This window comes from Pelophylax lessonae (assembly GCF_965119305.1).
Source record: "Pelophylax lessonae genome assembly, chromosome: 6".
Classification (NCBI taxonomy): Eukaryota; Metazoa; Chordata; class Amphibia; order Anura; family Ranidae; genus Pelophylax; species Pelophylax lessonae.
This window is the reverse complement of record NC_138773.1, coordinates 209,313,713-209,328,136: the sequence shown is the minus strand read 5'-3', so window position 1 is coordinate 209,328,136 and position 14,424 is coordinate 209,313,713. Positions and strand designations below refer to the sequence as shown.

The 14,424-nt window shown below is 42.2% G+C and overlaps 1 protein-coding gene across 2 annotated transcripts in view; it reads left to right on the top strand.

Moving 5' to 3' along the window:
• MAP3K13 (mitogen-activated protein kinase kinase kinase 13) overlaps window positions 1–13,861 on the top strand; it is a 173,363-nt gene extending 159,502 nt beyond the window's left edge. For both annotated transcript variants that reach the window (XM_082261020.1, XM_082261019.1), the window contains exons 11-13: window positions 1,392–2,154; window positions 8,305–8,673; window positions 11,745–13,861. In XM_082261020.1, coding sequence (XP_082117146.1) covers window positions 1,392–2,154; window positions 8,305–8,673; window positions 11,745–11,843 — 1,231 coding nt within the window. In that variant the 3' untranslated portion in view covers window positions 11,844–13,861. The remainder of the gene's footprint in view (window positions 1–1,391; window positions 2,155–8,304; window positions 8,674–11,744) is intronic.
• The last annotated feature ends 563 nt before the right edge of the window (window positions 13,862–14,424 follow it).

The window sequence follows — 14,424 nt, the reverse complement described above, 5'->3', positions numbered from 1 at the left end:
CCCTCAATGAACTGTAGCTCCCCAGTGCCGGCAGCACTCATGCAGCCCCAGATTATGATGCTCCCACCACCATGCTTGACTGCAGGCAAGACACACTTGTCTTTGTACTCCTCACCCGGTTGCTGCCACACACGCTTGACACCATCTGAACCAAATAAGCTTATCTTGGTCTCATCAGACCACAGGACATGCCTCCAGTAATCCATGTCCTGTGGTCTGCTTGTGTTCAGTAAACTGCTGGCTTTCTTGTGCATCATCTTTAGAAGAGGATTACTTCTGGAACAACAGCTATGCAGACCAGTTTGATGCAGTGTGCAGTATATGGTCTGAGCACTGACAGGCTGACCCCCCCACCCCTTCAACCTCTGCAACAATGCTGGAAGCACTCATACGTCTATTTCCCAAAGACAACCTCTGGATATGATGCTGAGCACATGCACTTAACTTCTTTGGTAGACCATGGCAAGGCCTGTTCTTAGTGGAACCTGTTCTGTTAAACCGCTGTATGGTCTTGGCCACCGTGCTGCAGCTCATCTTCTTATAGCCTAGGCCAGTGATGGCGAACCTTGGCACCCCAGATATTTTGGAACTACATTTCCCATGATGCTCAACTTCAATGCAGAGTGCATGAGCATCATGGGAAATGCAGTTCCAAAACATCTAGGATGCCAAGGTTCACCATCTTTATGTAGAGCAACAATTCTTTTTTTCACATCCTCAGAGAGTTCATTGCTATGAGGTGCCATGTTAAACGTCCAGTTACCAGTATGAGAGAGTGAGAGCGATAACACCAAATTTAACACACCTGCTCTCCATTCACACCTGAAACCTTGTAACACTAACAAGTCACATGACACCGGGGAGGGAAAATGGCTAATTGGGGTGTACTCACTTTTGTTGCCAGCGGTTTAGACATTATTGGCTGTGTGTTGTTATTTTGAGGGACAGCAAATTTACACTGTTATACAAGCTGTGCACTCACTACTTTACATTGTAGCAAAGTGGCATTTCTTCAGTGTTGTTGTGATAAAAAGATATAATAAAATATTTACAAAAATGTGAGGGGTGTATTCACTTTTGTGAGATACTGTGTGTATATATATATTTATATATGTATGTGTGTGTGATATATATATATATATATATATATATATATATATATATATATATAGCCACTAGCTTCTCAGCCCATGATTTGGCTGTTATAAGAAAGCTTGGTATCTTAATTTACTTAGTAAAAGATACTTAAATATAGAGCAGGGACCATGGGGAATATCTTATTACTAAGAAACCTGTGGGGGTTTGAACTGAATACCATCCATGAAAAATAGGTTACAACTTTGGGTTGGTTTACACTATCAGATAATAATACTGAATTCATTGTTTATCAGGCCTGACCTACTGAAATCAGATGGCATAACTAGCGTGGAGGCAAATGTACCCAGTTCATCGCCCATATCTGGAAGTCCAAAGATATCGTCAGGTGGGAAGAGCCGGTATCGAAGCAAGCCACGTCATCGTCGAGGGAACAGCAAGGGCAGTCATAGTGACTTCATAGGCATTTCAAAAAACCAGGACTCTCCTTCCCCTTCTCAAGCTGCTCGTCATCTTTCACCTGCATCTCCCCCATTTACTCCACCAAGTCCCCGCCATGATCCAGCCCAGCCTGCGTTATCTCGACACCAAACCCTTAATATGCATGGGCAGAATATTGCCAACTGTGCCAACAACCTGCGATACTTTGGTCCTGCAGCTGCACTAAGAAGTCCTCTGAGTTGTCATGCTCAGAGGTGTATGTCTGGCTCTAGCCCTGACCTTCTCTCCAGCACCCTGGAGGCTGACAGCCGCTTACAAACAGAAAGCAACTGGGAGCCCTGTCAGCAAGACTCTTATGACTCTTGTCTGAACTGTGCTGAAGCCTCTTCTCAGCCCAACCTAAACCCAGAATCCTGGGAAAGTTCTAGAAGTGAAAATCCAGCGCTAAGGAACTCTGAGAGAAACCCACCAGAGTCACCAAGGCACAATCACATGCAAGAAGGAACTCAGATGAGTGGGCTAGATCAGCTTCCTATTATCAGGGCAGCAGTTGGAGTGAGTTCTTTAACCATCCCTACACCACCTGCTCTCCCACGAAGGATACGCACTCTTAGAAAGGTAATTGCCGCCTATTTTTGTTTATATAATTGTGACAATGGTAATTTCAGCCTTACATATAACCTATACTTTACGTGCTAAAGGTATCGGGCATGTGGGCTATACATTTTTAGTAAATATATGTCTTAATGCAGGGGTGTCTAACCTGTGGCCCAAGACAGCTATGGACGTGGCCCAACACTTATCGTATACCTACTTTAAAAATGTTAATTTTCTTTTTTAATTAATTTTTTGTAAAAATGCATTTACACGTAGCAAACACATGCAGCCGAAGAAAAATTTGACAGTGTCTCTTTACTGGACTTTTATAAGTTTTATCTTCCCACAGAAAAATATCCCACTCTTTACAACCACACCTTAATCATGTCATGAGTTTTCAGCAGCACCTAAACCAAACATCTGTGTGAATACAAGTCCACTTGTCTTCTTAATCTTATTTGAGAAGCCACATATGAGATAGATGAAAAATATGGAGGCTGCCATTGCCATACTTTAAGTTTTAGATCAATTTACACTGTGAGATTCTGCTATAGAATTTCCCAAAACAACTCTGTATTCATTGGTCCCTCAAAGAATATCAGCTAAGCCCTGAGGTAGGAAAGCAGTCTCTTACATTTATAGGCCTTCCTCCATGCAATACATTTAGTAAAATAGAAAAGAGAGGGCGCACTGCCTAGTGCATTATCCAATGTATTTATTTGAGAATAGTGATACATAGTAGGAGAGGTTGAATAAAGACAATAGTCCACCCAATTCAACCTGTGTAGGTGTGTGTGGCCGTAAACATCTCTCATACCCCTGAATGTTTTTCTCCTTGAGATGTACGTCTAAGAGTCTTTTGAAAGCCACCATACCTCCCGCAGAAACCACCTCTTGTGGTAGAGAATTCCACAATCTTGTAGCCCTAACAGTAAAGAACCCCCCACGTTGCCTCAGGTTAAAACACTTCTCCTGCAATCGCATTGTATGCCCCCGAGTCCTCATGCAATCCTTTCTACTAAATAGCTTTTTTTCTATGCTGAGATCACCATTGAGATATTTATAAATTGCTATCATGTCCCCTCTCAGGCGTCTCTCTTCTCCAGGGAGAATAAATCAAGCGATTGCAGACACTCCTCATAATTAAGGTCCTCCAATCCCCTAATTAGTTTAGTTGCCCTTCTCTGGACTCTCTCCAGCTCCAACACATCCCTCCTGAGGACTGGCAACCAGAACTGGACAGAATACTCTAGATGTGGTCGTACCAGAGTTTTATAAAGTGGAAGGATTATAGTCTTATCTCTGGAATACATTCCTTTTTTTATGCATGCTAATATTCTGCCGGCTTTGGCAGCTGCCGCTTGACATTGCATGCTATAGCCTGCCTCTACCAAGACTCCCAGATCTTTCTCCATTTTTGATTCCCCCAAAGGTTCCCCCCCTAAAGTGTATTGCGCTTTTATGTTTTTAGTCCCCAAGTGCAAAACCTTACACTTCTCCACATTAAACCTCATTTGCCATGTCGTTGCCCACTCTTGTTATTTTGTATTTTGTGATAAAAACATATAGGTGTCTACTCACAAACAGAGCAATAGTAAAAGCTTATGAGGCCACCTAAGTGGCTATGCACCCGTGAATGACTGTGACCTCCAATAGAGGAAAGGGGCCCTATACAGGACCGGCTGCAACCAGCTAATGCATTTCAAAGTGATATCGAACCGAGTGATAAGAGCCATCCGAGGTTGTGAATGTGTCTGTATGGTATAGATAGTGGCAAATTAACCATTTCCAAACTAGACTCTGAAGAAAAAGGTCAGTCCTTCTAAACTTGTTAGCGTTGGACAGGGCCCCTTTCCTCAGTTAGAGGTTTCGATCATTCACGGGCATATAGCCACTTAGGTGGCCTGATGAGCTTTTACTATGGCACTGTTTTCGAGTAGACACCTGTATGTTTTTATCACTATTCTGATATAAATAAACTGGATAATACACTAGGCTAGTGCACCCTCTCTTTTCTCTTTTTCTACAGTATGGTCAGGAGTCAGGACAACCCCAGTCCTAGAGGGAAGCAAGGCTTCCTATGAATTATCCACTGTACGACCGGGTATCATTGACACTATAACCCCTACACGGTCTATCCACTTATGCGCAGGAGTTTGTTGTTCTATTACATATAGTATTACTTAAGTTCTCTTACAATCTTGTAAAGATGTCAGAGTAGAACTAAATGCAAACTTCACTATTTGTCTCAAAGCCAAAACAAGAAGTGAGAGGAAATCCCTCAAAAGTGAGGGATCCCTGGTGTCACCAGGATTACCAGAAGTAGCTTCCCCAAGATTTACCTTTTCTTTCCTGTACTGCTAACAACCCAAAATTTGGGATTTTTTTTCACTTTCACGTGATAAAAAAACAAAAATAGAAGGTGAAACTTCCTAATGGGGACACAGACAACAATAAAAAGCTGATAGGTGGAATCCACTGTATCCAAAACGAAAAAAAAAGGTTTTGCCTTTAGTTATAATTTAACCCTTTCATGCCGGCCACCTCCTAGCCCTTTAAGAGTTCTAAGAGCTGGGGGGGTAGAGGTGGGCATTCGGGTCATGTGACTACTGTGATTGGCTATCACAGCAGTCACATGATTAGAAAGCTCCCGATCGCAAGTATGTATCGGGAGCCTACCGATCCCTGCCAGCTACCATGCTGGGAGCACGCTGTCAGCACGGTAAGTGGTTTACACAAAGCCACATATATGCGGCCTCTCGGCATTAAGGCTCACAAGCCGAGAGGCCACATATATTTGTACAGCCGTCGTGAAGAGGTTAGTGTCATGTCTTAAAGGTGTACATACTTTTCCTATCAGTTACCTTGAGGGTCTAAGAGTTCACAAGACCTTTTGCACAGCTCAATATCTGGAAGTATTTGATGTGGCAAAATACAAAGAAATGATCAGGACTAAGATTCTGTCATGTTAATTCATTATCAATTGCACTCAAAATGTTTTAACTTTCCTAGACGAATAAAGACAAAGATGGGCTATAATGGTAACTAATAATGTAACAATATATGCAGGTACATGAAACAATGGGAATAAGAACCATGTACAAGCAAATTTAAAGGTGAAGTTTAATGGCCTATGCTATCCTCAGGAGGACGAAAGCAGATGGTGGCGTCGGCCTCCCGGATGTCACCCTGTACTACAAGGCTATGGCATTAGTTTGTATGCTGAACTGGGCGCATGAGGGTCTCTCTAAACCTTGGGTCCCCTTGGAGAAAACACTAGCGGGACGGAATCTTGCGGGTGCCCCGTGGATCCCGCCGGGTGATCGTGGACTGTCGGCCTGGACGTCACCCCTGACTTTAGCTACGCTTCGTATCTGGGATGGCCTTAACGCGTCTGGCGCCATGTCCTCCGGCGTGTCCCCTTTGGCTCCCCTGGGGGGCTTTCCCTGGTTTCCCCCGGGCGAGGACGTACGCTTTTTTTGCTCTTGGAACGCTGATGGCAAACTGTACTTTGGGAAATTCGCTCCTGCGGGCACTTTGCTACCCCTAGCGACTCTTCGCGACCGCTTCGGTGACTTTCCGATGTCCGACTGGCGTTATAGGCAACTGACTGATTTTTTCGCCACACTCCCGACTGCTCCACGACCGATTACTGGCCTCTCGGCCTTTGAGAAGTGGTTTGTTGACCCTCCGGAATCCCGCCATCTACTGTCGCACATGTACAAATTGTTGTTGAGTGGGGTTTCCTTCTTGCCCCCCTATTTCATGAAGGAATGGGAGAGAGAGCTGGGGGTAGAGTTCGCTCCCCCGCAACTCTCTCGCATTCTGCGTTTGACCCATGTCTACTCCATTAGCACCAGGATACAGGAGTCGGCCTATAAATTTGTAGCCCGATGGTACAGGACCCCTGCCAAGTTGGCCCAGATTTTTCCGGGCTCGGATCCCCATTGTTGGAGGGGCTGCGGCCAGGTAGGCACTTTCCTCCACATTTGGTGGGAGTGCCCCCTGCTGCGGCCCTTCTGGGACGCTGTGCATCTCTGGGTATCCAAGCTGTCGCTTACCCCTCCTTCCCGCACTCCCCTTCAATACCTGTTCCATGATACACGCTCCTCAATTAAATGCTACAAACGTAGTATAGTTCCTTTCCTGCTGAACGCCGCCAAGTGCCTCATACCGCGGCATTGGCGGAGTTCCACCTGCCCCACGCTTTCTCAATGGAGGCGTGAAGTCAACCTGGTGATGGAGGCGGAACGGCGTGTTCTCACATCCCAGGGCAGGGAGGAACGTTTTAAGGACACCTGGATGGGGTGGATGTATTACTCTGATGAGATCTCAGATGTGCACACACCTATTATAAGCGACTGAGCTCTGGGGCTCCGGCCTGGCCTTCTCCTGCTGGGGACCCGTGCCCCCATTCCGGACCTCCCTTTCCCTACCTGTTTTGCCCTCTCTGTTTTGTCTATTTCCCTTTACTGTCTCTTCTCTTCTTTGTCTTCCTCCTGACTTTCATTCTCTCTCACTGTCTCTTCCTCTCGGCCAGTGGCTGATTCTGCTGAAGTACCCTATAACGTGGATATTAATGTGCACTGCTGTTGGTACTGTGTGCGGTGTCTTTCGGGCTCTCCGGGCTCTTTTGCGGAATTCCCCCTTTTTTTTTGGGCGGCTTTGACGGACGCGGCGCATCCTGGGGGTCATTGGTTGCACTTACTGTTTGGCCGATATTGGCACACGCCTTCACAATGCTCGATTGACTGACCCCTATGGACACTCTTGTTTTATTGATGATGTCCGGATTGAACATGATGCCGATTGCGCCTTCTCTGTGTTTCCTTTTCTGAATGCACTTTTGTACTACTTTGTTATTTTATGTTTTTGTGTGTGTATTCGAAATTGATAAATAAAGATTATTTAAAAAAAATAAAGGTGAAGTTTAACTTAAAAAAAACTCTATAGCTTTAGTTACCTAACTTACTTGTAATGAAGAAAATCCCATGTCGTGCAGGCAGCTGGATCCTGTAGGAATCTTCAAAATTTGTATGTTTAAAGCCTTATAAAGACTCATTCATATTCTGTTCTGAGAAAAATATATTTTTTATGTCAGTTTATCTCAGTAAACCTATCTTTTTTTTTTTTTTTTTTTTTTTTTTTAACTTTAGCTGTAATGAATAGAATCAAATAATTGCATAATACTGTAATTTCATAATTGGCAACATTATTGTTTTGTCATATAATATAGCCCCCCTCTTGCTGTTATTGGGTACATTTTCCTTTGCTTCCTTTCCCAGTCACACACACACCCTGACACCAGGGGTATCACAGGGAAAGGAGGTGAGAGGAAATCAGCCAACTAGGAACACGCACCTCAGTGAAAAATCATCAAAGGTTCTAACAGAATATTAATTAATATTTGGGCTTTAAACCAGTGACAGAAATGGATTGTAGCTGTAGAATACCTGTATTTTCTGCTTTCAAAGAGAAAATGAAAAAGCCGGACATTTGCAGAAAGCATGAGTGTGTTCTGACTTAGAACTCATGAAATTCACATATGCCTCGTACACACGCATCGATTATTGGCCGGGAATTTTCGGCCAACGTCCGATCGGCCGATTTTCGACTTGTTAGTATGATGCTTTCGACAACCGACTCCAACTTTTTGTCTGAAAAAATCTGGTGTGCAGGCTATAAAATTTTTTTGGCCGTCAACACAACGGCCGATTTTCCGTCAGTCAGTACAGATTTCGGCAGACAAAAATCTGATGAGCAAGACTGGGCATGCTCAGAGAAGAGAAAACACACAGAAAGTAAACCAGCACATGACATCACTTCAGAAGTAGATATTTGTTGGCCGAGAAAATTCGTGTGCAGTCTAGGCACATTCCAACCAACAAAACACCACTCTGGACAAAAGTCGGACAATCGGTCGGCTGATAATCGTTGCGTGTGTACGAGGCATTAGTCCAGATGTTGTAGAAAACATATCTTACATACCAGAATGCTTTTGCTACTCAGTCTTTTTCAGCATGGACCAGAGCCTTGTCATGTTCAAAAGACAAACATGTTTGAATGTTTTTTTTTGCTCTGCAAACTGCTGATGATTTTAAATTGGAATATCCTAACTGCATCTTGAATCTCTGAAACATTATTTTAAGTACTTGTGTGTCTGTTCCCCAGAATGGAGATGAATCATCAGAGGAAGAGGAGGGTGAGGTAGACAGTGAAGTTGAGTTTCCACGAAGACACCGACCTCCTCGGGGCATGAGCAGCTGTCAGTCCTATTCCACTTTCAGCTCAGAAAATTTCTCTGTGTCTGATGGAGAAGAAGGGAACACTAGTGATCACTCCAACAGCCCAGATGACATGGTCAACAGCCGCAAGGAGCCTTTGGGGGACAAGTTGGAAGACTTCCTATCCCAGACACCAGAAATCCCTATTGAGATCTCAACACAGTCAGATGGGTTATCGGACAAGGAGTGTGCAGTGAGAAGAGTGAAGACTCAGATGTCCTTGGGCAAACTTTGTGGTGAGGAGCACAGTTATGAGGTAAGGAACTGAGCTAATTGAAATAATCTGTGTTTCTGAAACCACATTGGTATTTTTAAATGCAACTCTGACTTCAGATCAAGAAGTTTAAAGTAACTGCTGACTAAAGAAAAGGACGAATACTTACCTGTCCCGTGCTGTGGTTCCATTTACAGACCCCCCCATTACATCTGTGTCCTTAAAGCACACGTGGAAGTGTGGTGGATGCAGATATATTTTAGGCAGCTTACTTCAAGACAATGAAGACTGATGGTATGGGCTAGGCACAGTGCCTTGCGAAAGTATTCGGCCCCCTTGAACTTTGCAATTTTTTGCCACATTTCAGGCTTCAAACATAAAGATATAAAACTGTAATTGTTTGTGAAGAATCAACAACAAGTGGGAGACAATCATGAAGTGGAACGAAATTTATTGGATATTTCAAACTTTGTTATCAAAAAAAAACTGAAAAATTGGACGTGCAAAATTATTCAGCCCCTTCACGTTCAGTGCAGCAAACTCTCTCCAGAAGTTCAGTGAGGATCTCTGAATGATCCAATGTTGACCTAAATGACTAATGATGATAAATAGAATCAACCTGTGTGTAATCAAGTCTCCGTATAAATGCACCTGCACTGTGATAGTCTCAGAGGTCCGTTTAAAGTGCATGGAGCATCATGAAGAAAAAGGAACACACCAGGCAGGTCCGAGATACTGTTGTGGAGAAGTTTAAAGCCGGATTTGGATACAGAAAGACTTCCCAAGCTTTAAACATCCCAAGGAGCACTGTGCAAGCGATAATATTGGGAGTATCAGACCACTGAAAATCTACGAAGACCTGGCCGTCCCTCTAAACTTTCAGCTCATACAAGGATCAGAGATGCAGCCAAGAGCTCCATGATCACTCTGGATGAACTGCAGAGATCTACAGCTGAGGTGGGAGACTCTGTCCACAATCAGTCGTATACTGCACAAATCTGGCCTTTATGGAAGAGTGTCAAGAAGAAAGCCATTTCTTAAAGATATCCATAAAAAGTGTAGTTTAAAGTTTGCCACAAGCCACCTGGGAGACACACCAAACATGTGGAAGAAGGTGCTCTGGTCAGATGAAACCAAAATCTAACTTTTTGGCAACAATGCAAAACGTTATGTTTGGCGTAAAAGCAACACGGCTCATCACCCTGAACACACCATCCCCACTGTCAAACATGGTGGTGGCAGCATCATGGTTTGGGCCTGCTTTTCTTCAGCAGGGACAGGGAAGATGGTTAAAATTGATGGGAAGATGGATGGAGCCAAATACAGGACCATTCTGGAAGAAAACCTGATGGGGTCTGCAAAAGACCTGAGACTGGGACGGAGATGTGTCTTCCAACAAGATAATGATCCAAAACATAAAGCAAAATCTACAATGGAATGGTTCACAAATAAACATATCCAGGTGTTAGAATGGCCAAGTCAAAGTCCAGACCTGAATCCAATTGAGAATCTGTGGAAAGAACTGAAAACTGCTGTTCACAAACGCTCTCCATCCAACCTCACTGAGCTCGAGCTGTTTTGCAAGGAGGAATGGGCAAAAATGTCAGTCTCTCAATGTGCAAAACTGATAGAGACATACCTCAAGCGACTTACAGCTGTAATCGCAGCAAAAGGTGGCGCTACAAAGTATTAACTTAAGGGGGCTGAATAATTTTGCACGCCCAATTTTTCAGTTTTTTATTTGTTAAAAAAGTTTGAAATATCCAATAAATTTCGTTCCACTTCATGATTGTGTCCCACTTGTTGTTGATTCTTCACAAAAAATTACAGTTTAATATCTTTATGTTTGAAGCCTGAAATGTGGCAAAAGGTTGCAAAGTTCAAGGGGGCCAAATACTTTCACAAGGCACTGTAAGTATTGGCCCTTTTTTTACAAGCATCCATATTTTAACCACATAAGTTCCGGAAGATTGAAGATAAAGGCAGTTACCCTTACGACCAGGGCATTTTTTGCTATTCAGCACTGTGCGATTTTAACTGGTAATTGCGCGGTCTTGCAACGCTGTTCCCAAATGAAATGTATATAATTTTTTCACACAAATTGAGCTTTATTTTGGTGGTAGTTTATCACCACTGGGTTTTTATTTTTTTGCTTTATTTTTTACTTTCTGTTATAAAACATATCTAAAAAAAAATAAATAAAAAATCTAATTTAATTTTAACTTTAGGCCAAAATATATTCTGCTACATGTGTTAGGTAAAACAAATCTCAAGAAGTGTATATCGATTGGTTCCTGTGAAAGTTATAGCATCTACAAACGATGGTATACAGTATATACTGGATTTTTTTTTTTTTTTTACTACTAATGGTGGTGTTTATCAACATATAGTGGGGCTGTGATACTAACTGATGCTGGGAGGGAACTGACTAACTTCCACTGACATCATCAGAGATACTAATACAGTGATCAGTGCTAATAATTGACACTGGCTTAGAGAGGGTTAACATTTAGGGGCAATTAAAGGGTTAACTGTGTGCCTAACCATGTTTACTGTATGTGCTGTGTAATGTTTTCATTAAGCGATGTGTCAGTTTTTACTTCCTGCTTTGCACATCACCACTGATAGAAGAGAGCTATGTGGTGGAAAACAACACAGAGCTCTCTTCTTTCATTCGCTTAGCCAATCAACAGGTGCTGACCATAAATCATTGGGCAGGACCCGCAGATCGGCTTGTATTGCAGCGAATGATAGCACAGCCGGAGTGCCTGACGCTTTAATACGAAGAACAGCAGTGCTTCTTTGGAACAAGCACTAAGGCTGCCATACACGGAGCAAATTTCTTTCCTGCAATCGTAGTATAGCAGTTATAGCAGCCACTAGCAATAATGGCAGGTAATACCTGGCATATGGGTTGTACCCAAGTTAATTAATCAATCAACTTGGTAAATTCATCCTGCCAATACACTGTTCGAATCCCGGCCGGTTCCTGCTGATCCGGCCAAGATATGAACCGCGTATGGCGGGCCTAAGCCAAAGTTCAAGCCATGACTTTTCACACCTAACGTGTAATATTACAAAAGTATTAATTAGCGTTTTTTTCCTATTTACAGAACCCAGGAAATTTTGAGTCTGACTGTGATACATCAGAAGGAGAGTGTTCTGATGCCACTGTACGAACCAACAACCCCATAAACTCCTCTACCTGGTGAAAAAGTATTCAGTCTGCCATGAGGACTATTCACTTGCCCACGTTTCCTACATCTAGTCCTAAACTGGTAAAGCAAAGAAGACCCTTTTTCATCCTCTTCTCCTTCAGACCTAAGACCTTTCCACCACTAGGTGAGGGGCAGCAAATTGTTGTAAAGCAATATGTTGTTGGTCCTCCATCCCCACCCTCTTTTAGAATTAGGAATACCTGAAGTCTGCAATAACGGGGCCCAAAGACTTATGGAGGAGCCCTCCTCTAAATGAACAAGCTTCCTAAAGGGAGCATTCAAACCATGAATGGCAGGGATAAATATTTAAGCAAAATGTTCAAGGTACTGTTAAATTCCATATTTATTTTTATTTTGTGTGTGTTTGGACCCTTTTTATTGTAAGATAGAATAATAGGTGAAAAGAATATTAGCACTAAGTGAACGGATCACTGGAAAATAAAAGCATTGCAATGACTCCTGATGGACCTGCAGATGCCTAGAGGTTTTTGCTGCTGTTTTTAGGGACCAAATATTGACTTTATTTTTTCCAGTTTTATTTTGTCTTGAAGATTTGCCCTCTCAATATGAAGTCAGAGGGAGATGCAGAGGCTTAAGAACAAAGCTTTGAAAACAGTATCATTGAAAATGACCTTGTGGACAAATTGACTTGGTCACTTCTGTTAGTATTGCTGCATGATCGTCTAAACAGTTACGTGCTAGCGATAAAAATACAGAGAAAAGGACTGGCAATTATCGTTTTGCATTTTCTTACCAAGAAGGGTTGTTTTTCAACAGAACTGTTGGTTAAGAAGTGGACCTCGTCTTCTACAAATCCCTTACCTTTTCAGTCATTGATAGCAAGGACTTACAGGACATTTTTTGCCCATCCAAGTAAAACCCGGACCAGCAGAAGTGCAGCCATCTTGAAGCTGTAATGGGTGTATGGTTTGGGCAAGCTTTTGCAGACTTTGTTTGAAGACACCAGCACTTGGAAAACTCCTGTGATGTCTAGTTATTTATTTATTTTTTTGTTTCTCCTGAATAAAGATCAGACATCAGGGGCTGAGAGGTCACCTACCATCCCACTCAGGAGAGATCCCAGCCATATTGTCCATTGCCTCATGATGGTGACCTTTCCCCTCTCTCCATACATACAGGTCCGTTTCCCATACAGATAATGTCATTATCATTTCACCTTTCATATTTGCCTAAAAGCACATGAAGTGAATTTACAGGATTGTTGGGAATCAAGCATGTCTATATTATTCAAGGTTAGTGAAGCATTGAAGAAGAGTCAAACTTCATCAGGTATGTGCTGAGGAGGTAATCTGACTAATATCCCATGATGCACTTCCAACCATCAAGACATCGCACAGACTGGACACTTCATGGAAGTCCAGTGTTTTAACCACCTAGAAAAACTGAAAGGAAGCAATCAAATAAATATTGCAACCCAGAAGTATATATTTTTTGGCTTACCATTCCCCTCTTTTCACATAATGTTGACTGGACATTTATTTTTTTTTGTCTTCAGAAATATGATCCAATTACCCTATGTGAGCTACTGCACTTCATTTATGTTACAGGGAACAGAGTTTCTTATTGGCTAATGCAAACATATTTATGTTTAAAGCCTCATAAAGACTCATTCATGTTGTGTTCTGAGAAGAAGATCGTATTTATGTCAAGAGTTCTGCATGTCACACCTTGTCAACAAGAATCTTCTGTATTGTGACATAACTCCAAAGTTAATTAGCCAATCAGAATTCGTTATAGGAAGTGGATCATTCTTCCATTGATCGTATTATGTTTTTTTTTTCCTTCTTATTGTTTTGTATTTGTATATATTCAGCCGTATTTTTACTATGGCAGGTAATTTATTTCCCTGAAAACCTCAGGACCCAGACTCAGGTGACTTGTGATTTAAAGAGGAGACCTTTTTCCTGCAGGCAGTCATTTTGTAGGCTGGACTAACATTTATGGGAATGAAGACGATCAGTTCACCAGTGATATAACTGAGTCAAAAGGTACCTAAACCTTCTGTCTTATGAATGTCACAGAAAATAGTGCAATCCACAAAATGGCTACCTCCGATGAAGCGTCAGTGATGTGTCCACTTTAAATTCAGAGCACAGTTTTCTTCCAGTGTAAACCACAGCTCAAGCACCTGAATCTGACACACGTTTATTACTACGAATTTGTTTACACATTTCTGTGAATTTAACCCATCTGCTGCCAGAGGGAACATCGCAAGCAAAGTCGAAGATTTATTTCAGTTCTGTGAGATCATGGGCAAAATATTGTACAAATGGCTTGAATTTACTTTAAAAAAAAAAAAACACATTATTTGGCTTACTTAGTAAGGCAAAATAAAGAATAGCGATTGCGTACAAAGTGCAGTAATCTATAGCTACCAATCAGATTTCAGTTAACTGATGTTGCAATAGTCAAAGAGGATTACTTACTGGTTGCTGTGGATTACTGCATTCTAAACATTATTAATTTGTCTTTATAAATACACCAAGATATATGCAGGTGCTATGTGACCTTGGGATTCAATATATAATCAATCAAATTGTTGATTTGTCAGGAG